Source organism: Pseudochaenichthys georgianus, chromosome 9 (genome assembly GCF_902827115.2).
Source record: "Pseudochaenichthys georgianus chromosome 9, fPseGeo1.2, whole genome shotgun sequence".
Taxonomy (NCBI): domain Eukaryota; kingdom Metazoa; phylum Chordata; class Actinopteri; order Perciformes; family Channichthyidae; genus Pseudochaenichthys; species Pseudochaenichthys georgianus.
In genome coordinates, this window is record NC_047511.1 from 24,707,399 (window position 1) to 24,734,161 (window position 26,763).

The 26,763-nt window shown below is 44.3% G+C and overlaps 2 protein-coding genes across 2 annotated transcripts in view; both read left to right on the forward strand.

Annotated features, from left to right (window-relative positions):
- Positions 1 to 2,118, forward strand: part of oxct1a (3-oxoacid CoA transferase 1a) — a 55,937-nt gene extending 53,819 nt beyond the window's left edge. The window contains exons 16-17 of the mRNA XM_034091885.2: positions 1,261 to 1,362; positions 1,460 to 2,118. Of these exons, the coding sequence (XP_033947776.1) occupies positions 1,261 to 1,362; positions 1,460 to 1,495 (138 nt within the window). The 3' untranslated portion in view covers positions 1,496 to 2,118. The remainder of the gene's footprint in view (positions 1 to 1,260; positions 1,363 to 1,459) is intronic.
- A 1,776-nt stretch (positions 2,119 to 3,894) lies between these two features.
- Positions 3,895 to 26,763, forward strand: part of plcxd3 (phosphatidylinositol-specific phospholipase C, X domain containing 3) — a 58,212-nt gene continuing 35,343 nt past the window's right edge. Inside the window, exon 1 of the mRNA XM_034091749.2 lies at positions 3,895 to 4,144. Within this exon, the coding sequence (XP_033947640.1) occupies positions 4,042 to 4,144 (103 nt within the window). The 5' untranslated portion in view covers positions 3,895 to 4,041. The remainder of the gene's footprint in view (positions 4,145 to 26,763) is intronic.

Consider the following 26,763-nt stretch of genomic DNA (forward strand, 5'->3'; position numbering starts at 1 on the left):
GCACGTGCAGGTAGACCAGCCAGGAGGGAGTTGCAGTAGTCTAGGCGCGAGATGACGAGAGCCTGGACCAGAACCTGCGTCGCTTTCTGGTTCAGCTGGGGACGCATCCTCTTGATGTTGTAAAGCGTGTATCTGCAGCAGCGGGTTGTAGCAGTTATGTTTGCAGTGAAGGACAGTTTGTTATCTAGGGTCACACCCAGATTCCTTGCAGTCTGAGTCGGGGAAACAATAGAGGTGCCAATGTTGATTGTCAGGTCAAGAGTGGGACAATCTTTTCCCGGAAGGAAAAGCAGTTCAGTCTTGTCAAGGTTGAGCTTGAGGTGATGAGCAGACATCCACTAAGAGGTGTTTGCTAGACAAGCAGAGATTCGTGCGACGACCTGGGTCTCTGAGCGGGGAAAGGACAGAATTAATTGGGTGTCGTCAGCGTAGCAGTGGTATGGAAAACCATGCGGGCTAATGACAGGTGTGATGCCTTTTGCCTTATACTGCATTGCATTAGCCTTAGAGATGATACAATCTCCAGGGGCCTTTAAGAATCTTGCAGACCAACCATTGTAAGCTCATCTTGGAATCATATTTATACAATTTTGCTTATGAATGTTTGTATAATCAGAACAACTCCTCACAAAGTATGTGCAATAACCCCTTGTTGTGGTGTTATAAAGTCTTATAAAAAGTAAAGTTGTAAAGACAAACTCACAATGCCATATTTAACTATATTAGCATTCTAAAGCGAACAAGGAAATGTTGTTTAGTGTGGAGTTCAGTCACATTGACCTTTCTTACTTCCTCCTACTGTAGAAATGCCTCCGACTAATGACATGTTTTCTTTCTGCATTAATGATTAACTGTTACACTTGAACTACATTATTCTTTATTAAATCAGTGATTATTTTATGTTCCAATTGTTAAAAGAAGTGCCACAATTAAAATGTAATTGCTCTCCTTTATAGTGATCGACCCTCAGAGAGTTGAGGACCACTTTGTGAATAATGGCACTATTTTATCATCTATGGTTGGAGTGGTTCTCTGCCCCCACTGATTTTGTGTGTGTGTGTGTGTGTGTTGGATGGGGGGGGGGTGATCATCTAATATAAGGACTGATAATTGAGGCCCCCACATCCTTGTCTGTGACCACACAAGAATAGGGTTCAAACCCATCTTTTAAGGAAATACTCATTTTGTCTTTGTGTCTCATCACCCACCCTCATCTCTCTCTTGCTCTTAACATCTCATCCTGTTTCTGTTCCCCATCAGGCTGTGTTTGATGTGGATACGACAAAAGGCCTGACTCTGATAGAAGTATGGGAGGGACTCACTGCTGAAGATATCAAAGCATGCACTGGCACAGATTTTGAGGTAAGTATTGATTGCTAGCATTATATTCCATTTTCTAACTTAGTATCATAACCATGTGACATCTTTCTTCCTTATTAACGGTCTGCTGTCTTTTTAGGTGTCTCCCAACCTGAGGTCCATGCAGCAAATCTAGAGGAACGTGCAATGGTTTTGGTTTGTGTGACACTCATTTAGTTTCTCTTTGGTGACCAGATAGTGTTTTAGCAGCCAGAGACATGTCAAATACTGTTTAAACACAAATGTTAGGTGCAGTTCCCTGGTAATTAGCATGTAAAACATCTTTTTTGAGAACTACTTTTACCATTAAGTTATTCTTTCTTTTCTTTGTTACCAGTGTTTATGTATAGGTATTACCAAATAATCCATCTGAATTGTCATCTGGAATACTCTTTATATGCTCAGGGAGAAAAATGCTAATTTACCAGTGCTATGAATAAAAATATACAAATACTTGAAGATTACTGTAGACTGTAGATTAGAGGATTTTGCACTAGGCACAAAAGGGAATATGATTGTACTGTATTTGTGGTAATACACCAAGTAACAAAAGAGTCTTTGGATTATATCATCTAATGTAAGATATCATATTATTTATTCTCCATTTGATTGACAAAGAAGATGCAATAATGACATGTGTCATAACAAACACTGTCGCATTGTCAAACTGTTTTATGGACTGTATTTTCTCTGACATATTTCAAAGTTGGTGTGCAATTACTTATTTATTTAAAATAAAATGTTTTTTGCTCAGCGTAACATATGTATTTGTTTTTCTCTAAATCTTAACTTCTGTATAACAGTATCGGGAAAACCAACAATAGTTGGATTGCTTGTTGAAATTAGTCATCAAATCACACAATGATTTAAAAGCATTATGAGTGCTTTGATAGTGATTGTTTCTGACACTTTACAGGTTAGTGCTTTCTATATATGGGTGGTATGCTTGCATTGACATCCTTGATGTTATTTCTCCAGTCGAGTAAAGGCGCTGCCATTACCTGAGGGTCGTTACATAACTGGATAAATCAGCCTCTGGGCTTTTGGGTTCAAGAAGATCAACTGGATTGGATCATCAAGCAGAAAAATGGAAGAAAGTGACAGGAGCTTTTGCCACCGGCTGTTGATGTTAATACGGCGCATCCTTTCATGAGTCAAACAGAAGTGGTACCCATCTACATTTAGAAACCTATTTATCATACATGAACTGAGGTGCAATTATAATTAATTGTAAGAAGCATATAGGCTTTAACACAAACAAAAAGCATTAACTTGATTTTTTATTCATCACAAATGTAAAAATTGCGTGGAAGTAATTTTAGTGTACATGGTGGCTGTTTTGGCCTGAGGTTGGTGGAAAGCAATCAGAGTTGGTTTTTGATGTTTTGGGACATGGGAGCAAGTTTGCTTGTAGCCTCTCCAGTTATTGTTGTAATTGTTATTTTAATGATTTTTACAATGCATCATTTATTGATGTAGCCCCCAACCATGAAAAATGATCATCAATAATGAACATAGACTATAGTGATATTCTGTCTATATCTAGGCAAAACATATTTGACAGTCTATACACCTGAGGAATTTCTCTTTATGCAGTTTGGTATAAATATTGATTTCTTATGAGCACAGTAGTTACAGAGGCAATTAAAGCATAACATGCCCTCGAGTTTTCACTGGACCTAGGTATAACATGCAGCGTGTCTATGCGATGCTCAGCACAGATGCATTCTAATTATTAAATTCTTCGAATGTTTTCCAGCTTCATGCCGTGACCTGAATAACTAAGACAGCTAGCTGAGTATCATCACCACATTGCTTATGTCAGTTATTCATTGTCATTACAGTTTTAACTGCAGTGATAATTAATCATATGGCTCTGTCCTGGAATTGTATGACCTCAAACAATATAATTAATTTTCAGTATTTGGATATTTAGAGCTAAAAGGATTTTTTTGCTGATTCCTTATACTTTTGTAGAGAAATAAAGACCCAATGCTCGTCTCGAAAACTGTACTAAATGTTAAAAATATTCCATCCTCCAGTTAAAAAACGATGTATTCATAAGCTTTGTGGATGTATTGATATACTAATGTAACTACATTGTCCCAGACTACGGTTTATCATGCTGCCATTGGTGGGTTTTCTGACGCTTTCAATAAACCTTAGAAAACGCATGCATTTTGGGTAGTCGCCTCTTTTTGAAGAATAACACTGAAATAATGAATGGTAGGCTACTAAAGTTTCAGATGATATCACGTCAAAACTGAAACGTACTGGTTAGAGTATTATTGCTGCTGCGTAATATTGGAAAGCTGTACGAACCGCATTTCATAAGTGTGCCATCAGCCGAGGAGGGCTGAGAGAGAGAGAGAGAGAGAGAGAGGTGTGTGTGTGTGTGTGTGTGTGTGTGTGTGTGTGTGTGTGTGTGTGTGTGTGTGTGTGTGTGTGTGTGTGTGTGTGTGTGTGTGTGTGTGTGTGTGTGTGTGTGTGTGTGTGTGTGTGTGTGTGTGTGTGTGTGTGTGTGTGTGTGTGTGTGTGTGTGTGTGTGTGTGTGTGTGTGCGTGTGTGTGTACACGTGTGTCTACGTACGTGTGTGTATAGAGAAAGAAAGAGAGAGCGAGCGCTATCCAGGTTGGCGCAGGCACCGGTCCGGTAGAACGGAGCGTTGTGCACGGTGGCAGCATGGCTTCGTCTCACGGGAGAAACGACATGCGGTTCGCTGACTGGATGTCAAGTTTACCGCAGAGCATGCACACTCTTCCGCTCACCAACCTGGCTATTCCCGGTACGTGTTTCTTTCATGTTGATCAAATGTAATCATGTGAGGAGGAAATTATGTTCTTCTCTTTCTATCCGCGCGCATTGCCTGTATCTATCCTGGTGGGAACTAAATAAATATGTTAGACCATGAGTTTTAACATTAAACATGTATATCTGCGTTCAAACGTTGATGTTTTACTATACCCCGTGCAACTCGGCTGTAGTTTCATTGTACATCGTTAGGGTGAGACCTGTTGCGCAACATAATAAATGTCCTTTATTTTCAATAGTTGGGCTTTCTCCTGCAATAGTCCGTTTTCTCAAGGTGATCAATAATACCGTATGTATTGCTTGCCTATATCTAACTTAACGATGAGAAGCCCTGACACATTATATAGATGAATGATAGACAGGTGACCATGCTGCTCTGTTTTGTGTAAGACTTTTGGCGTCTGTACTGGGGTGGTGGATTCACTCAGATGATCTGTTTTACCTTTAGCCAAACAGTGTTTAGGATTCCTTAAACTCCAATAAAGTATGACACTCTGGTTGTAAATCACACCTCTTAATGATGGAATGGCATATTAGAAGAATTGTATATCTGCTGCGTGGTGATTATGAAAACATTACACAAAGCTTTTTCATTCTTAATTTTCCAGTTTTAATCTTTAAACCTCCGCCCCCCACTCTCCATATCTCTCTTTACTTTTATGCTGTTGCACTAGATACCTGGTATATTTAGGGGTATTGCATGTGCAATGATGGGTTTTCAGATGCAGATAGCTTGGACCATATAGTGTCCAATGACAAAGACACATGCAATACATCATAGATTTAATCAAATACTGACTGTTATACAGAAGTAGCATGACATATGACCTCATGCATTTTGGCTGAATCACAGGACATGTTCATTCTTGCCAAGCCAGCATGTAAACACTGCCTGTCCCATTTAATTAGGTATCATCACTTCTTATTGGCCCTGCGGCCTGCAGATCAGATTTTCTTTGTCTTTCATCCCTTTGGAGACAGATTCTGTTAACATCCTCAGATTCTTTGCACTTTCTTGTGTTTGTGTTTACCCATCTGGCATAAGGTTTCTTAAAAAGCATTGTTATCAATTGTTTCAGCAACACATGTGTTCTTATTGGAGTGCATGTCTGGAAGTGAGTCCCATATCACTTCCTTTTGTCTCATCTAAGAATGCAGCCTTTGTTCAAGCAGAATTGAAACTGGGACAGACAAAAGAGACATCTATTTTATCTTAGTTTCATTTTTCCTTTTAGTTAAAGAATATTATGTTCATCATAAAGTTTCCTGACATACACTCCTTAGCATCCACACACTGTTGCCTGTAATTCAGTGATGCAATTTATTTTCAAGAATAAAAAAAAAAGTTATCCATCCGACAGTCTCAATGATTCAGGGCCAAGTGTTTTGGCAGTTTGGAGTAATCTACCATGCGTGGGTGATGTGATGGCGTTGTGCTCTGCTGTTGCCAAAAGCCCCCACTGTGTCTGAATTGCCGGCATTCCACAGCTGTACTCATTAATATACATAATCTGTATGATTGGGAGTGAATTGTAAAAGGTTTCACAGTGATAGAAAATACTAGCATTGCCTGTTCCCTGGACCAGGCCATGACTATGAGGTCGTCTAGGCAAAATAAAACTCTCATGCCGTGGACGCGCGGTTTGAGTGCAGAGGCCACACATTTGCTGAACGTGCGTGGGGATAGGGAGTAGCCGAACTGTAATCTGTTGTACTCGTCTCGTAGGCTATCCCCTGGAAGACAAAACGCAGATACTTTCTGTGCTCCGGAGCAATTTCCACATGAAAGTATGAATCTTTCAGGTCGATCGCCCGGTTGCATTAACTGTTTTAGTTAACATGCGGAAATTTCTGCAGGCAATATGGCGATTCAGGCTGATGAGATCTAGAATAGGTCTGAATTCCCCTGTCTTCTTGAGAACCAGGAAGTACATGGAATAAAGACCCTTTTCTCTGTGCTGAGGGTGCACAACAGACACCGCCTGTTTTTGCACCAGAGCCTGAATCTCTGCTGAGAGGAAACCCATCTCATCCTGGGATGACAGATTTACCTCTCGCATGCCTTTGAATGGAGGTGGGATGCTGCACAACTGGAATGAATAACCCTGTTTCAGCGTCCTGTCCATCCACTTTGTTAACACACAGCTGAGTTTCCATTCCCCATAACATTGTGGGGAATGGCCCTCAGCTGTGGGCTGTGGGGCCGCAGCTATGAAGCTGTGATACTCTCTGGTGACCCGTTCCGCCGCCAAACTCCCCGTGAAGGGAAGTTTTGCCCATCGACACAGAAAGGGCCGACTTTTTACTGAGATCCCTGAACACACCGCTGCGCGCTCTTGTGTAAGCACGTGCTCCACCATAATGTCCCCTTTACCACTACGGTAAAGCGCATTAATCGGAGTCTTTACTCTAGGCGTAGTGTGTTCCCTGACAGTAATACGCCGGCCATAATGCCCCTATACCCGCATAGCGCTCTGATAGCACTTCCTGGGAGCTCAGTGCCGGCGCCTCTCCCTCCGTCACACCGTCGCGCTGCGCTCTCTTGCCTGCAGGGAAGCCTGCAGGGAAGCCCGCAGAGGAGCGCGCTGCGGCGCCTGAGCAGGAGCCAGCGGTAACATGCACCCTCTCCTCCTCTAGGCGCTGGGTGACCGAGGATATCGATCCAAAGAGCCCTTCCGTGGACACGGGGGCTCCAAGGAGATCCTCTCGGTCCTTTTTGGATAGGGCGGTGAGTCCTAGCCACACGTGATGCGACGCCACTGCGGTCAAGGACATCACCCGCCCGCTGCGGCGGCCACTCCATGGATCAGATTGTTCATCTTACCTATGCAGCGGTCTGGATAATTGCTCCCGTCCTGAGGCGGGAGGGCGGGAGCGTCTGCTTGAGGGATAATCAAGTAGACGACAAACACGCCGAGATTATTGGCCCCAGCCGCCATCTGTGCACCGAGCCTGAACATTTTGTCTAAATATTCCAGGGTGTCTCGGTCCCGCGGCAGCGGGGGTTGAGGTTTCTTCCTCTTCACCCGACCAGCTGCCTGCGGAAGCAGATGGGCCGCCAGGCTTTCATCGAGGGGGGGCACACCGGGACACGCCATGTCCGAGCGGCCCTGCACCCTGATGACACCCGTCATGGCTGCTAATGGGGCCTTCGTCCTCAATGGCCGCCGCCACGTCGCCTCCACACACTGCCAGATATCTGGCAATGGGTCGAGACGAAGGCCGGCTGCGCCGGAAGCACGGGGCTGTAAAAACCCTGCCGAAGGCGGCTTACAGGCCTCTGTGGCAGCGGTGGGGGGAGCGGTAAGCCCACACGCTCCGCCGCCAGGGTCATCACCGCTGGGAAGTCCAGACTCGCAGACCTGTGTGCTGGATCCTCCTGGCCGCCGGAACCGAAGGTGTCGGACAACGAGGTGTCGGACAACGAGGTGTCGGACAACGAGGCGTCCTCCGCGAACGCGACCACCCGGCCCCTCTTGAGGGTGAAGTCGAATGGCACCTCATCGAGATCATCCATGTCAACCACCTCGAGGTCCTGATCCTCCACCTCCACCTGCGGGCCGAGCTTCACCTGGAAATGCTCGCCACGATGCCGGCGGCTTAGCTGCGGGAACATGTGGCAGGCATTATAGGCCGGCGACTGGCCTAGGCCCTCCTCTGCGTGGTTCGGCCCCAGGCCCCAGGCACTGGAAGCACAGGCAGTGCGGGTCAGCCCCTGCAATCAGGCCAGGGCATGTCCGGCAGGTTTGGTGCTCTAGGAGTGGTTCCATGTTTGTTCAATCGATCTCTTTCACGTCTTGCTCAGTGTTCACTTCTGCTCGCTGAAGAGAAAGGGATGACGGTCAGGAGGCGAGGCCTCCTTAAATACGGTGAGATGCGCACGCATTCAGGTAGGCCCGTCCCGGGGCCGGCTACGTCTATAGAAGTCTCAGTAGGTGAATGCTTGCATGATAAGGTAGTACCCATAGAGTCCAGTATAAAGGGTGGAGCCTGTGAGAGATATAATATCATCTTCCCTGGCTGAATCTACAATGCAGGAATCTAATTAAATCTAGAGACCAACTATTGAAGCAGAGCTTGAAATCCGGACTATCCACTGATGGACAGAAATTCACTCATGCTCGTAACAAGGTAACACAAACAATAAGGCCAAAGCAAACTTTTTCATCAATATAATTGAAGGTGCGAAAGGTAACTGTAACAAAGTTTGGCAAACCTTAAAGGTCCCATGTCCTGCTTTTCTGGTTATTACCCGTCCCCTTGTGTGTTATGTAGCTTTTTATGCATGTAAATGGTCTGCTTTGTCACAAACCCTCAAAGTACACCCTGTAGCGAATAAAACTCTAACACAGAAAATACCTGTCTATGCTGCCCCAAAATGCCTCATTGGATATTTCTCTTTTTCTTCCTGGGTACAGTGACGTATTTGGGTATAGTGACGTAACACACACACACACTCAATATTTTCTCAGCTGCTGCTCTGCCGATTTCTCCGCCTGAGACGGCGGGACGCGGCGAGGCTGTGAGTCTGTGTGTGAGCACACACACAAACTCCCAGCCAGGCTGCGGGTGTGTGTGTGTGCTCGGGCTGGTTTCGGGCTGGGTTTCGCTGTGTCTCACGGCCCGTCCACACAGCAGCGTTAAAAAATCTTCCAACGCTTCTGCCCATTCACTTCGAATGGGGTGACGTCACGTTTCAGGATTCAAAAGTTGAGCAATGTTCAACTTTTGAAGCGTCAGCCAATCAAATCCTGTTTATGGAAATGTAACCAACCTGATCTCACCAGAATGCGTGACTCCACCACGACTTCTTAACACCACAATGCGTGGTGGAGTCACGAACTTTGTTACATTTACGTGTCGGCACCACGCAAACAACCCCAATGTAAAGTGAATGAGGCTCCTTTGTCGTGGTGCACACACGCATTTCTACAACGTCCCCCAGTGAGCTTTTATTCTATAAAACGTTTTTTTAAATCTACTTTATAGCTTGTAGTAACTCACGGGAGGCTTCTTTTATTTTATTTGTATTCATAATAATTTTTATTTTTCGTCAGAATGTAAAAATTACATTAGTTACGAATTTGTGTTCTCAAAAAACAGTGCATTGTGTGTAATGCAACTGTGATTATTATTAAATTAGTTAGTTTTTAAGGAAGGCCAGAGCTTCAGCTGTGTCAAATAGATTGTTCCCTTTAGTTAACGTTATTTAAAAGATAATGATCATGTCCCCTGTATTGTATTACGAGCGTCCATTCCCATTGGATAACGGAGAATTTTACACCCGGAAGTAAGTATTCCCCTTACTGTCGATTGATTTTACAGTGATATCTGCACTACTCATCGACTAAAAAACACCAGATTATCCTTGTTAATTACACAACATTGATTGGTTTGAATTGTGTACAATTCTTTTGTATTTTCCCCCTTCAATTCGGAGAAACAAAGATTTTTTCGGAGTTTTTGGATGGCAGAAGACGCTACACTACCCAGAATCCTCAGCTATCGTTTGGGACTACACCATGTGCTTAGTTTGACAAACCCCATGATCAGTCCTCAAGCTCTTTGATTGGTTGACCTCCAACTACATTCCATATTAAAAAAAAAGGTTTCGTAAAAGAGAAAATCATACTTTATTCAGCAGTGCTTGCTTTACTCTTTGAAAGTCATCACATGAATGCATTGTAATAAATGGTTTGGCTGCATTAAATATTACACATCTGTCGTAGTTCTTTATTTATCTACAGAGATCGGGCTCAGAATAGACTGGAAACTATTCTTTTACCGTTCTATTTTAATTTCACAATAAAGTTAGTAGTCATATTTTGTTTTGATATTATTGTTTTTTATTAACTACTAGACCACTGGTTCATGTTAAGACCATATTTTCTGTGTTGCTGTGGGTTTTTTCCATCGCTTTTGTGTTACAAATATCAAAACAATAACAAAATAATATTCGTCGTAAACTAAACCAGAAACAGCAGTATATTTTATTTTGTTAACACTGTAAATTTGACAGCTTTTTAACCCAAACCACCTACTGGTTAAAGCACGTTATTACACGTTTAGAGTAATTGCAATGCAGGAAGATTGTGTTGCTTTTTAACGACTGTTTAAAATGCCTTTTTCTTAATGTCTTTCATTTTTGTAAAGCACTTTTGAATGTGTTATATTTTATGAAAACATTTAAATATTAAGAGTACATACAAAATAGTGGGAAAGTAGAAGGTCAATGATATAAATATAGAATAGAAAATATCAAGAAGATACTCAAATGATATCTAGAATAAAACAGTTTAGTGCCTGATAGGAGGATGTGCTAACTAATAAGGCTTTATTTAAACCTTAAAGAATACTTTAGGTTAAGGTCTTCTTTTAAATAGGAAAAAAACTTTGGGGGTATCTATAGATTAAGCCTGACAAAGTCTAAATTGCATGGTTTGTTTTGGAACTTGACAATCAACTTTCCTGCAATGTTAACTATGTTGAAGCACTTATTTTAACTGATATTATACACATTAATTATAATCTTATGTATGTAGATAGTATAAGAAATGTGCAGAATACGACAGTGTAATGGTGGAAGTATACACACATATTGATAGATGTCTTGTAATGCACTGTTGAGGAACCTGTGACCCAAGTTTTTCATTCATTGCATAACTACACTATTGTGTATATGATATGTCAATAAACCTTAGAAAATCTGATGTGCAAAATAGCAATTATATACAGTCTTTAATTAACTATTAGAGAATAACGAGTAATGAATATGCTTTAAACGGATCTGCAGATAAATATTAAGTCTTCTCAAGCACCAACTATCAAATATCTCGCCTGATTGTTGGCACTTGACAATCACCTTCACTGAATTTCACTCAGGTGTAACTAAAGTCTGATTTAAGGGTTGTTTATATTTCACATCATTAATCCAAATCTGTAAAGTAACTAAAATAAATGTAGTGGAGTAAAAATACCAGGTTAACCTTAAAGAAAGCCCTCAGGATTATAAAAGACCCCCATCACCCCAGCCACAAACTGTTCTGTCTGCTGCCGTCTGGCAGGCGGTACCACAGCATCCGGACTAAAACCACCAGACACAGAGACAGCTTCATCCCACAGGCTATACGATTATTAAACACCTGAACTTAGAAAGAACATCCATAACATTCATCTGGCTGCTACTAATATATCATATTCCAATCACTTGTAGACTCTTATTGCACTATTTCACTATTTTCTCTGTGTAGGCCTATCTGTTTTATTGCGTAGCACTGTTGGAGGAGCCTGTGACCTAAGTGTGTGTTTTGAATAGTGTGCCGTCGATGGGTTTCATTCCATTTCAAAGTCCTTTTTGACGCTCTGTGTAAACTTCACACACTGCCACTCCAACATCCAATCACAGAGGTTGAGGACTGATCACGGGTTTGTCAAGCTAAGCACATGGTGTAGTCCCAAACGATAGCTGAGGATTCTGGGTAGTGTAGTGTCTTCGGCCATCCTAAAACTCCGAAAAAACATTTGTTTCTCCGAATCGAAGGGGGAAAATACAAAATCATTGCACACAATTCAAACCAATCAATGTTGTGTAATTAACAAGGATAATCTGGTGTTTTTTAGTCGATGAGTAGTGCAGATATCACTGTAAAATCAATCGACAGTAAGGAGAATACTTACTTCCGGGTGTACAATTCTCCGTTATCCAATGGGAATGGACGCTCGTAATACAATACAGGGGACATGATCATTATCTTTTAAATAACGTTAACTAAAGGGAACAATCTATTTGACACAGCTGAAGCTCTGGCCTTCCTTAAAAACTAACTAATTTAATAATAATCACAGTTGCATTACACACAATGCACTGTTTTTTGAGAACACAAATTCGTAACTAATGTAATTTTTACATTCTGACGAAAAATAAAAATTATTATGAATACAAATAAAATAAAAGAAGCCTCCCGTGAGTTACTACAAGCTATAAAGTAGATTTAAAAAAACGTTTTATAGAATAAAAGCTCACTGCGGGACGTTGTAGAAATGCGTGTGTGCACCACGACAAAGGAGCCTCATTCACTTTACATTGGGGTTGTTTGCGTGGTGCCGACACGTAAATGTAACAAAGTTCGTGACTCCACCACGCATTGTGGTGTTAAGAAGTCGTGGTGGAGTCACGCATTCTGGTGAGATCAGGTTGAATTTAACAGTACAAGCGCTAGCCAATCAAACCGCGTGCAAGCTGGGAGTGACATACCGCAGTTCATTTTCTATATCCCTAAAAATGGAGGAGAAATTAGTTATTGCGGTAGCAAATCACCCGGTTCTTTATGACCAGTCCCTATTAACTTACCGGGATACAAACCGGAGGAACCAGGCATGGAGGGAGGTGGCAGAGACAGTGGGTGAAACTGGTAGGTCTTCGCCTGTTTGGGGATTTTATATCCAGTTTACTTCGTTTTAACATTGCTATTGTATGTCGGGGGCGGGAGATTCATGTGATTGGTTGTTGGTCGAGTTGCTCGCAAAAAATCCCCAAGCTTCAGATACGCCCACCTCCAAGATTATTTTAACACGGCTGTGTGGACGTACCGTCACTGTCTCGCAGGCGGCCACTGGGCTCACATGGAGGGGGGGGGCAGGAACTCCAACAAGCCGTTTAGGACAGAGAGTGAATACACATACTATACAGAGATGCAATGGAATTATGATCAGTAGAAATGTCCATGACATGGGACCTTTATATAAACTATTAGGTAACATATACCAAACAGGAAAATAATGTACTAGAATTAAAAATCAATGATGCCCTGATAAAAGACCCTACAGTGTTGGCCAGCTCTCTCAATGAGTATTTCATAAATAGTGCTCTGGACATTACAAAGTTATTCCCCCCATATGAGGTCTCACCTAGCCCGACTGTGGATACACACCCCGTTTTTGACCTGGAGGAAATCACAGAGGTTGAGGTAAAAAATATAATCTTAGGGTTAAGAGGTTCTAAGGCTAGGGATGCATATGATCTCGACACCAACATCAGCACGAGGGAAGTTCCATCATCCTGGAAGGTGGCCACGGTGACACGATCTTTACATCTGGGGATAAGGCAATGATGTCCAATTCTATAACACATAGGTTTGAGCAAGCTCTCTGATTGGTCAATAGGCGTGTTTGATTCCACGATCAAACAACGATCAAATAGAACGTGCCTAATCACAAAGTATCCAGTGGCCTACACACGCCACTAGCCTACCGAAACTACTTCCATGAGCCTACATCGTGTGGTTTCCATAGCGACGTTTAGCGACACACAGCCGTTACACTGTTATACATTGTCTCTCGTTGGAAATCTGCCAGAGAAATCATGTCCGTTAGCGGACATAAAAACGAGTCATCGCTTCGCAGCTACTGGGCTCCATCTCTGGACAACAGAAAGATATGGAGCAACGCGCTTTTTGCCGGTCCGAGACACGCCATGAAACGGCCACTGGAGGAAAGCTCTTCCTATAACGTAGTCCTACCCGTGAACACCACAGCACCACCTGCAAAAAAGTCTGGCATGGAGTTCATGGAGAGCTGTTTCAAGAATTGCACTTTTAATGGCAGCATGAACATCCACCTTCATTCTGAACTCAAAATGTTTCAGCACCATGGACAGCCTGATTTGATTTGTTCCGCTAATCCCACACAGTGATTACTCAGATATTTAAAATAGCCTAATTCAAGAATTGTTTTCAATAAATTGTTTTCAATAAATTGGTTAATAATATATTATTTACTATAATTATATCAATAACTGTAAGCGGGGTAGCAGGAGTGTTCGATTGATCGGCTATCGTTACCATGGGAACTACTTTCTGACGGAGATTAACTCAAGCAGAAAGCGTAGGTTTGGGAGCAAATTAGCCCACATTATGAAATATTTGTTACGATATTGTTGATTACAATGATAGTTTGTGTAATAGAATCGCAATCATACACGAGAGGCTCCAGTACAGGCGTACGGACCTCGGCACAAGCACCTCGGTCCTGCCGCAGTACTGTCGTACCAATAATGACGTTCAAAAACGGCCTCTCGTGTATGATTGCTTAATTATAGACCTATCAGCTTCCTCCCCTGTGTCTCTAAGATAGTTGAGAGATGGGTGTCAAAACTAATCACAAAACATTTAACAGCTAACTGTGTCTTTGTGGAAAAGGTTAAATGTGTGTTGGACACGAGCTAGGTGCTGTCTTCCTTGATCTCAGAAAGGCATTTGACACTGTTGATCACAAAGTGTTCCTGACAAAGCTGAGTTATTTCAATTTTTCTGCAGTTTCTATACATTGGCTAAAGTCCTACTTATCATACAGAAAACAGTGTGTTCTGGTCAACGCAACGGTGACAAATCGCCCTACCTTGTCAACCCTGTTGGGGTTCCACGTGGTTCCATTCTTGGACCGTTAGTTTTTTCCCTGTACATAAATGACTTTCCTAATGTACTGTATGTCCTGAGTTGAATGTGCAAATGTATGCCGACGATGCGGACATCTTTATACACGTGAAAAACACTTAAATAATCTCATATTGTCTCTCAAATGCTTTGGACAAGGTTCAACACTGGCTGAACAACATTTGCTTCCACAAACCAGTGGGAGAGCCATTGCTTAGTAACAGGCTTGCCCTTATAAGGGTTAGCCCAGGACACAAGGGGTTGGTCATTATGACGAAGCACCCTTGATCTGTCCCTGTACGTGCGTAAAGCACGGGCTAGACACGGCAAATCCGGCCGCTGTTCCCCGGAGGAATACAGTGGCGGGGAGGATGCCTCAATGTCAAATGTGGTACCTGAACCAACCGCCTTAAGATAAAGGCAGGGTTGGGCTTCAACCACACTCTGTTTGTCCTGGGGCGAACTGAGTGCATGAAGACTGTACAGATAGTGCATGAGTGCCACTGGCTCGCTTGGCAGCTGCCAGGGTCAGCTTCATGTCACACTGTATTCAGATTGTACCACTCACGGGCCAGGCCCATAGAGCAAAGCGCTCTGGGTGTGGGTGAAAGATCGCCCCCCCCGCTTGGGACAGTATGTCCCTGCGTAGTGGGAGCTGCCATGGCTGCCCGCACAGCAGCTGATATATCTCCGCTAGCCAGTACATAGCTGGCCAGTGCGGAGCTATCAGGATAAGTGTGTGGCGTTGCTCTCTCACTCTGGCCAGAGTTGGGGGTATCAGAGCCAGGGGTGGAAACGCGGACAGAGGCCCGGGGGCCAATCGTGCGCGAGTGCATCCACGCCTAACGGTGCATTTAGATCGCGCATCGAAAAGAACAGCTGACACTGAGCGTTGTCTTTCGATGCGAACAGATCCACCGCGGCTCTGCAGTAACGCACCCACAGCTGGCTCACAATCCTTGGATGTAGAGTCCGGTCTGCATAAAGTGGTATACCTCTGGACAGCAGATCTGCCCCGAGGTTCATCACTCCCCGTACGTGCGTCGCTCTCAGAGAGAGGAGACGTCTACCGCTCCATAGGATCAGTTTGCGCGCCAGTGTGTGTAACTGGAGAGAACGTAATCCCCCTTGGCGGTTAATATACGATATTGTGGTCGTATTGTCTGTCCTCACGAGGACATGATGTCCCCTGAGGAAAGGCAGAAAGCGTTTTCGGGTGAGAAACACCGCTAAAAGCTCCAGGAAATGTATGTGCGCCCGCTGGAGGTCTCTGCTCCAGAGACCCCTCACCGGGCGACCTTCATAAATACCTCCCCAACCTGTCAGACATGCGTCCGTGGTGACCACTTTCCGTGAAAGGACAGCACCCATAGTCACACCCCGTACTAGAAAAGTTGGGTGCAGCCAGTGGCGCAGTGCCATTACGCATTTCACTCTCCATGGCGCGCGGGGTTTAGTTTTAGGGCGGCCACCCAGTGCTGAAACTCCCTCATGTGTAAGCGTCCCAGTCAGACGACCAGGATGGCTGATGCCATGAGCCCCAGCAATCGCAGGCATGATCTGAAGAGAACATGTTTGCGCAGCTGGAAAAGAGTGAGACAAGCTCTGAAAGCTTTCACTCTTTCCGCTGACAAGCGAGCTGAAAAGGGCACCGAGTTCAGGTGTAACCCTAGGAAGAGTATAGTCTGCGCGCGGCACAACATGCTCTTCTCTGTGTTTATTATGAAACCCAGGTTGAGCAGGTGCTTTACGAGGACATTTGTCTGCGTAACAGCCTCCTGCTCCGACTGTGCGAGAAGCAGCCAGTCGTCCAGGTAGGTCGCCAGGCGAATACCCTGTTGTCTTAACGGGGCTATCGCGGCTTCCGTACATCGTACAAACACCCTTGGACTGAGAGACAGACCGAAGGGGAGTACTCTGTATTCATAACAGATCCCCTGAAAATCAGATATTTCCTGTGTGGGTAATATACTGGGATGTGAAAATACGCATTTTTCAGGTCGACTGATGTAAACCAGTCGTCTTGTCGCACGAGCCGCAGCAGAGATGTGTGAGTGAGCATTCTGAACTTATATCTTTTTAGATATTTGTTCAGAGCCCTCAAATCAAGTATTGGCCGAATTCCGTTCCCTCCCAGTTTGGGAACGAGGAAGTACTTGGAATAGAAGCCGCCCTGACTCTGCTCGGCGGGTACAATAGATATAGCCCTCTTTTCTAGGAGTGAGAGAATCTCTCTCTCCAGAATATGGGCTGACTCTTCTCGGGCCTGCAAATGCAGAATGCCCGAGAAGCGAGGGGGGGGTGACAGCGAATTGGAGTCTGTAGCTCCGTGTTACTGTCTTGAAAACCCAAGCAGATGATGTGAGCATCTTCCACTGCATGTTCCTTAGAGCCAGTGGAGATGTCACGTCTATTCCCCTCTGAGTCTCTATTTGTTGTGTTATGGGGCCCTCTAGTGTCTGAACACAGTGGTGCCCCTTTTCGACAATCCCCACCGACACTGCGCATGACGGTGGTGCCTTCACAACCCTAGCCGGCACTGCGCATGCGTGTGACGGTGGTACCTTTAAAGCCCCAGCCGGCACTGCGCATGCGCGTGGTGGTGGTGCCTTCACAGACCCGCCTGTAATCCGCCTTTTGGGAGATGCCGTAGCTGCTCTCAGAAGGAGAACAGTTGACGGGCTGTTTATTGGTTTTATTGTTTTTCTTTTCATTTTTTTGAGCTGCAGCCTCGGCCTGAAGCCTGGATGCGTCAGCGGCAAGTGTTTTATGACAGAGGAATCAATCAACGTGTGACATGTGTTTGTGCGGACTTGAGGATGGTGTTGAGGCATCTCTCGAGGCAGCGGGAACACATTTAGAGCTGGGGAACCGTGGACTTCCAGCTCTGTCACAGAGAGGAGAAGGAGGGGCTGTCACGCCGCTCGCTTCTTCTTCCTCGACTGCTGGCCGAAATTCTGGGTTGGCTGCGCCTGAGCTGCAGCCGGAACCGGAGAATTTCTAGGCCAGCTCGCCCTCGTCTCCAGCCTGGGCTGGGGACATGGGGCGGGCTGCGACCTCTGCATCTTCGGTGTTTTAAACCGAGCAGGGTTCGCGGCAGCTTGGGCGAAGGACTGCTGCTGCGAAGGACTGATGCTGCGAAGGACTGCTGCTGCGAAGGACTGCTGCTGCGAAGGCAGCGGCTGGACCCTTCGAGGGAGGCAGAGGTGGAGTGCCTCGTCCTCCTTCTTTTTCGACTCACAACTCCTTTGCATGGAGGCGAGAGCGGAGCTGAAAATTCCATCGGGAACGATGGGCATATCCAGCACATCCTCCTTTTCCCGGTCTGGGAGGTTGGTGAGGTTGAGCCATCTCGCTCTTTCCTGCACCACCATGATCCCCATTGCCTTGCCCGTGGCCTGGACGGCGCAGCGTTGGACATGGAGACAAATGTCCGTGACCGCTGCCATCTCGTCCAGAGTGGCTGCCCCCGGGTTACCCGACAGGTCCTCGCAGAGCTCCGCTTGGTAAGCGGTTAGCAGTGAGGACACATTCAGGGCCCTGGCGGACAATGCTGCGGCTTTGTAGGTCCGTTCAGTCATTGTCGACTGAAATCGGTCCGACTTTGCTGGCAGCGTGGGGTTCCTGTTTGGTGACGGGCCCATCCTCGGTAGGAGGTGGGCCGCTACCAGCGGTTCCATGGGCGGTATGCGGAGCAGGCCGAGTTTCTCCATTCCGTCACAGTCTAGGGAGGAGGCACCCTGGATTGGGACCTTGTTGCTGAAGGGCCGGTCTCTCCACGAGACCGACACCTCATCCAACATCTCCGAGAAGACCGGAAGGAGTTGCCTCTTCGTCCGCGCTGCTTGGGGAAAATGTTTCCCTTCGTAGCGGGACCTGGAGGTCTCCTTGGCCATTTCAGGCCACGGGATGTCGAGTCTGGCCGCGGCGCGTTTACACACGGCCTGCAGGTCCATGCTCAGACAGGGCGAAGCTGGTGTGCTATCGCTCGGGAGAGCAGCCCTCGCTCCAGGCTTTGCAGCCTGAGCCGATGACATGAAGATGTCCGCTTCATGTTCATCCGACTCGGACAGGAGGAACACCAAGGCGTCCTCTTTGTCCTCATCGTAGTCCAGCTCGAGGACATCCTCCGCGGGTGAAACCATGGTGAGGTCTAACCGGGAGCCCCAGCTCAGTAAAGCGTGGGGTCCCATTACCGAGTGTCTTGCCGTCACCGGGTCCCGGCCTGCCAGGGCGCGGGATTCCGGTTCTGCAGCCATCGCAGATAATGAGCCCCAGACCGACACGGAGAGGGGTTCACTCTCTGCGGCGGACGCCCCCGCATCTTGACTGCCGGCCGGCAGGTCAGTGGACATGGGGGGGTCCTGCTCCGACAGGCTAGCTTGGCGTGCTAGCCGTCAGCGGAGGCTCTTCACGGTGAAGCGGACACAATGTCCGCACGAGCCGGGGTTGTCGATAGCGCCTCGGGCATGTTCCAGCCCGAGGCAGGACGAGCAGACCTGGTGTTTGTCTGCGCCCGAGATCTTCAACCCGCAGCCGCAGAGTCGAGCCACCGAGTCCCTGACTCCTCTGGTGTGAGGGAGAGAGGCGTCGATCTTGTTCGCCTCGTGGCGTGGAGAGGACCCGCTCTCAACAGGTAAATTGGGAGAAAAAGGTGTTACCACCCTGTCCTTAATCCGGAGAAAAGGACGTTGTGGGTCTTTTATTCCCGTAGAATACTGACTGGTGTGACAGTATGCTCCTTTAATCCTTTCCTCCTCCGTGGGGAAGAGAAAAGAAAAAGCTTCCTCGCTACCATGGTGTCGATAGTGAGGGAGCGAGCTAGCAACAGGTGTGTTGCTAGCTTGAAAAAATCAGACCTACCTTACTTTCCGGGGAAGAGAAGGGCGAGGTCGATTTCAATACTAACTGGCGTTAGTATTACCGTCTTCCTGCAAAGCAGAAGGAGTAGCCGGCGAGCGCCCGTCGACCGAAATGGTTATATTTGGGTTCAGTCTGTGGACCGTTAAGCTTGTCCGGCTACTATAGAGATGTGCTCTGAAGCGAGAAGAGGTGTTTGAATGACGCATGCGTCGTGGCGCAAGCTACTTATAGGGGGTGAATTCCCTGACGCTGACGTCAAGATCAGCAGCCAATCAGGATTGGCGTAATGAGATTGATGCTTCTGTTTGCTCCGCGATGAGGCGCACCCATAGTGAGACATCGAACGGAGTGTTATGAATGAGAACTGTTAATGCTGCAAAGTCATAACTCCACTGTATGATTCTATCCCACATTGAATACTGTTTTACAAACTGGTCGTTTGCTTGTGCCACAAACCTTAAACTGATAGAACAGCTGTACAAGAGAGCTATCAAGGTGTTTGGCAGAAAGCCATATTCATACCACCACTGTGCCATCCTTGAAAAACACAATGTCTTGAGTTTTGACAATTTTAAGTCTTTTAAAAGTATGTGCTTCTTTTATAAATGTTTACATGGACTGGCCTCCCCTCCCTTAGGGGAATTCATCCACAAAAAACACACTGGACGCTGCACTAGATCAGAAACCAGAGGAGACTGTGAAGTCCACCCCAAACGGACCACTTTTGGACAAAATGTCCTCTCCATTAAAGGCAGCTCATTTGTGGAATAGCCTCCCAACTGAGATACGGGATTGTCGCACTCTCAGTAGTTTCAAAGGTCAACTAAAAGAATGGTTGAGAAACAAACATCCGTGCAATCACCGCTAAATGCACTTTAATACAGGGGCATCTCCTCTTGCACTTTATGTAGCTCTTTTATCTTCTCTTGCACTCATGTCGTTGCTGCTAGATTGTACTGCCATGTGGTAAATACTTGTGTATGCTGCTCTTGCTCTTTTGTGCTTTTTGCATATCATGTATTTGTTTTTGCTATGTGTATAATTGTCATGTTCTTAAATGTTTTATGTGAGGGACTGCGGATGGAAATTAGCTCCAAGCTAAAATCCGGCATATTTACACTATTTGCATTTTTTGGTTTTAAGTGTTCATTAATGTGCATTGTCCCTGCTAAATAAACGATTAAATTAAATGAAAATGAAAGAGTGGGACATCCCTAATCATGGTTGGATTTTTCTGGGAGTTTGGAATGGATTGGAAACAGTGCCTTTAAAAGAATACATCTTAAAATAAGATTATTTATTTAATTAGAATGGGAGGCCATTACAGGGGGAGGGATGGTGTCAATCACCAAAATCGACCAATGGGTTCCAGAGAAATGGCAAATAAACCCAAATCCACCCAAAGGTATTTTGTTGTTGTTGCTAAACCTCTCTAAAAAGGTCAAATGTCACTTGTTTTGCATAATCTTGATACAGGGTACTTATTATATGTTATAGTTTGGATTCCTAAAGCTTTTAGTCTACTATCCCATCATTCAAGGGTGGTTTTCACTATAAGTAATGTTTTTTTTTACTATGTTCAATCTGAATTTACTTTAAAATGAAACAATTATATATTGATTCTGACTCTTCTACATCCAACTCACAGGTTTATCATTGCTTTGAGAAAAAAGATAATTAATTTACTCCTTTTAGAAGTGAAGTTATGGTAATTTGTTCTGGGAATGTCATTTTCGAGCCTGAGGCCTGAAAAATAGGCTTGGGGCTTAGCAGGTTAACCCCCAGACGCTAATCAAAGCATGATCTATCCCGCTGGTCCTCTGCTAGTCAGAGCCACTTTGTTTGGGAGGTAAACATGGTTGCTTTTAGAAATAACTAAATTCTCCATGTTTGGCCCCACATGCCACATTTGCATCACTCTGTGCCCACCTATGGAGACTACTAGTCAGATGAGCCAGTTCTTCTCTATTTCTAATGTGGCAAAGGGTAAGGCAATGAGCATAAGAGAAAAGCAAGAGGGAGTGATGGCAGATTAAAGATGGTGTTCAATAAAGGGGGAGAAGGAGGGAAAGAGGAATGGAGAATTTTTCCTTTCCCAAAGATGATCAGTGGGGGACATGTTGGGTGGGTTTTGGGTGGCTATTGTTAGATCTTCTGGGTGAGTGCTGCAGGCTGCAGTCTGCCTGAGGTGGTCAGCAAAGGTTTGCTGCCAGATATACCCTGAACCTGTCTCTCTGTGGGCCTCCCACCATGAAACAAGCTTTACCCTCTGCAGGAACGGCTGGGAGAATGTTGCTGCCATAGAAATGAATCTGGATTTTCAGTATCAGTTCAATACAAAACAAATATACTTACTGGAACGTGCATGTATCGCTTCCCAAAAATGTGCACAATCACTACAGTAAATGTACATTTAGATTCCTCCAGGTCTATGTTATGTATTAACTAAGCTCTGCCTATGTTAACAGGCCAACATTTTTACATTTACTCTCCAGTATTTGGGTCATCGAAAAATGCACATCCACCTTGGGCGGGGGGATATTTAAATTAATATGTTGGCAAATTTTACAAGCACAGAATGATTTGTTTCTATGTCAATATAAACAATGGTACGGATTAGCTACCTCACAGAAAAAGGCCCAAATAGACCTAAAAGTATCAGATTCACATGAGAAGGCTCAAGGGAGCCATACTTATCCTCTTCAATGGCTGACTGTATAGCTTATGGCTTTAGTGGAGGAAATGAATGAATAGCGTATAGGCCAGGAAGAAAGGATCAGGGCAATTGTATTATATTAAGATGGTTCGCAGGCAATACATTGCAAGAGGGGCCTCCTCAGTCTTGCTTTGCTCCCACAGGGCAGAGGGAACGACAGACCATGCACTTTCAGCTGTAAATCTGTCGATCAGTTCCTTGACAATTGTGCTGCCACTTAAGCCGCTGAACAGGGAGGATGGATGATATCAGATGCCAGGATAAACACTGGTAGGGCACCGAGATGCTTGGAGGCAAGGAAATCAGACAGCTTAAAAGCCATTGATAAACAGAAGATGTAAAAATTCTAAAAAAACAACGGATGGAAAATATTTAGGTCATGAGAAAGACAAAGAAAGAGAGTATTTGTCCAAGTAAATAAAGCAGATGTAGGATGCAGGAAAAGTAAAGCTATTTCTGTAATGGTTGGTTTGCCAAAGCCATGTGCTTGACCGGGTGCTTCATGACTTTAGACAAAGACTTTAACACTAGGCAGCTGTTTGATTTGATTTTTCCAATAAAATATTAAAGTCTCCCAGTCCGTGACTTTTTCTGAAAGTGTGTTATGTAGCACCCTCTGTTGTTAAACAAAACACAAGTCAAACACCAAGCGTTTAAATCCGCACTGGTAGCGATATGTTATACTTCATGCTATCTGCACAAACTATATCATATGAAAAGCTGAGAGTCCACAGGTCATATTGGTATACGTTTCATCCCTATGCGATCAAAACTCACTGTTCTGTATGATAAATAAAAGAACATTGTACCTTGAAAATCAATAGCGGGTACATTTTATCCGTTGGCGGTTTTAGGTATACAGCGACCTCTGGCGGTTCTAGTGTTAAATAGCTCGGATACCAATCTGCTTATACTGTTCTCTGCATTGTATAACTGACAGCAAAGCCTGGTGGTTTACTGATGCTCATTACACACCTTTTCAATTTTAAAAGTTGCTTGACTAAATCTTTTGTGAAAATATCTCAGAAGTAGGCAGAAATTATTAGGTTTGGATTCTCCACAGGCTGCTTTGGCTTCAACAGTGGCAGGTAATTGAGTTTTCCAGCAGGAGAACATTTATCTTGATTCAAAAAGTCAGATAATAGAGCCTCATGTGAAATATATGCTTTGTGCGCATTGCTACTCTAACAAAATGGAAGAGGTGTGAGACAGGGTGAATCTAGACTAGAGCTAATTGAATAGGAACTTGAAGAATAAAGGGCTGGAAACAACAACACTTGAATTACTCTACAATCCTACAATACTCTCCAATTGATGTATTACGGTAACACATTTTTCATATTTTGCAAACACTACATGAATGTTGCATAAACATATGGTCACAATCTCACAATATTAATGACGATGAAACCTAATTTTCCGGGATTTGACCTCCACCAAAACCGACCGGGTTCTTCCGTTGCCCATGTTACACGCCTGCAGCAAGTTTGTGTAAAGAACCACGCATGGAAAATGTAGTGGAGAGAAAATGGGGAATCATGAGCACAGCAACTTTTGGTATATACACTGAACAAAAATATAAACGCAACACTTTTGTTTTTGCTCACATTTTTCATGAGATGAACTCAAAGATCTAAAACATTTTCTATATACACAAAATAACCATTTCTCTCAAATATTGTTCACAAATCTGAAAAAATCTGTGATAGTGAGCACTTCTCCTTTGCCGAGATAATCCATCCCACCTCACAGGTGTGGCATATCAAGATGCTGATTAGACAGCATGATTATTGCACAGGTGTGCCTTAGAATGGCCACAATAAAAGGCCACTCTGAAACGTGCATTTTTACTTTATTGGGGGGGGTGGGGGGGTCCAAAAACCAGTCAGTATCTGGTGTGAGTGGTAGGGGTAGGGTTAGGGGTAGGGTTATGTTGTGAATCGAGTGGCCTGTGTTTGTCGTCCATAACATATGCCTGCCCATACCATAACCCCACCACCACCATGGGCCACTCGATTCACAACATTACCCTAACCCTACCCCTACCACCAGATACTGACTGGTTTTCGGACCCCCCCACACCCCCCCAATAAAGCAAAAATGCACGTTTCAGAGTGGCCTTTTATTGTGGCCATTCTAAGGCACACCTGTGCAATAATCATGCTGTCGAATCAGCATCTTGATATGCCACACCTGTGAAAAATGGGAGTAAAACCAAAAGTGTTGCGTTTATATTTTTGTTCAGTGTAGTTTAGTTATTTTCTCATTTATTCCCCACTCCACTCCTCTTTCCATTCTAAAATAGAGTCCATGGGGAGCAATAATGAATCGTCATGACATGGGCGTAAACCACCAGCGGTTTTCTTCAATGTGCTGTTTTCATTCAGACAAAATGACACAATAAAGACAGCTCAAATCTAAAAGATCATCATCATCATCATCATCATCATCATCATCATCATCATCATCATCATCATCATCATCATCAAATAATTGTCTTATAATTATCTCTGCTTGTTTCAGCCTTTTTCTGTTTCTCTTCTGCAGTCAGGCTCATTGTCTCTTTCCACTTTCTTCTTCACCCCTGTAATGTCATTATTTTGCTGATTTATGGGAAAGACGAGTTCCTAAAGTTCACATGCAAGCTCAGCACCATTGTTATTCAAGTATTTTGTCATATTCTTTGCATTTTCACTATTGACATGGATGTTCTCACAAAACGTTGATCCAGTGACTAAACAATTGTAGCTAACTATCTAGATAATGGAAAGAATTTTCAATTATTTTAGATTTTGGACTGTTTGGACTAAAAAAGTAAATACAAAATACCACCTTGGGCTAAGACATTGTAATTGTAATCATTTTATTCAATGAATGGAGCATATTTGGTGATTATTATTACATTATGTTGCATTACCTTTAAAGCCAAAGAATAATCTTTCTCTGTAGTTGCAGCCTATCGAGCGGTTGCGACTGGTTAAGGTCATACTATGTTTCACTGTGACCCTGTTGCTACTATCAGCCTGCAGGGATGTTATTTCCTTCCCCCGCCCCAGGATTTAGCTGTCTATCCTGCTTATAGTCATTCTCTGGGCCCTCTGCATAGACCTGGCACTGGATAATAGCTGAAGGTCAATCCAGGCTGTCTGTGCATGCCTGCGTGCCTGTGTGTGTTGGTGGAGGAGAGGAGGGTGTATTTGTTATGATTGAGCGATGAGGAGACCAAAAGTCGATGAAAAATCAAGTCCAGTGATTAGAGCAGGAGGCATTTAACAGAATTATTGTCAGCCTAATTTGCATACAATGTGCATAAACCCACATAAACACACTCTTATCTTACTTTCAAACAGACATAGAGGACACATGACCTTGAGACCTCACTAGCAGAATTCACCATGCTTCGATTGCAAGGCAATACTTAAGTGTCACCTAGGAAAGCATCACTTCATCGACAGACCTTCACAATCCGTCCAGTGTTATTTTACTGCCACTAACGGTATAGGATCTTGGATTATTCTTTTGATGCAGCTCCCAGTATAACAGTTATATTAGCCGGACAATAACATTAGAATGACATTTTTGATCAATGGCTTAGTACATTTATATATCTGTATTCATATGAGATATCTTACCTCTGACATGTCTGAAGCCACTCCAAAACCATGGCAGTAAATGGAAATGTGTTTGTGATGGCCAGGGCACTGATAAATTACATTTTAAATATGTATCAGCATTTATGTTCTCAGTTTCTTAGTATAAGAAACCCCTGTGTCAAATGAGACAGAGATGCTTAATTGTTTCAATAAACATTGTATTGCCTCCAGTTCCTTGTTTGACACATTATCTTTTGGTAAATCATCTCCCTCCATCACCACCAGTCATGCCTCCAGTAGCCACACTTTCTCCTTCAACCCCTTCAATGTTGGGGAGGTTTGTAAGGCTCTAAAGGGCCTAGACCCCAAAAGATCAGCAGGCCCGGACGATCTCCCCCCTTATTTCTTACGGCTAGCTGCAGATATTATAGCCAAACCACTGTGTCATGTTTTTAATCTTCCTATAACAAACAATGTCATTCCAGATGTTTGGAAATCTGCAAATGAAAGGTGGTGATCCCATGGTGATGAATAATTACAGACCAATTTCCAAGCTCTCTATTTTAGCTAAAGTACTTGAAAGGCTGGTGAATGATCAAATCAAAGAATATTTAAGCTTGACCAACATTCTATCTCCTCACCAGTCAGGCTTTAGGAAGCAGCACAGTACTGTAACGGCTGCTTTGATAGTAGTGAATGACATTGTTGAAGGCTTGGACGCAAAGAGCTACTGTGCTGCCCTTTTTATAGACTTATCCAAGGCAGTTGATACTGTGGACCATGGCATTCTATGCCAGAAGTTATCTCATATAGGCCTGTCCGACTAAGCTGTTGGTTGGTTTGCAAACTATCTTTCAAATCGCAAGCAATGTGTAAAATGCAGCGGTCTCTTCTCAAGCTTTCTTAATGTGCCCAGAGGTGTTCCTCAAGGTTCGGTCTTGGGACCGACCCTTTTTACTATTTATATAAATGATGTGGGTCAAAGTATTGA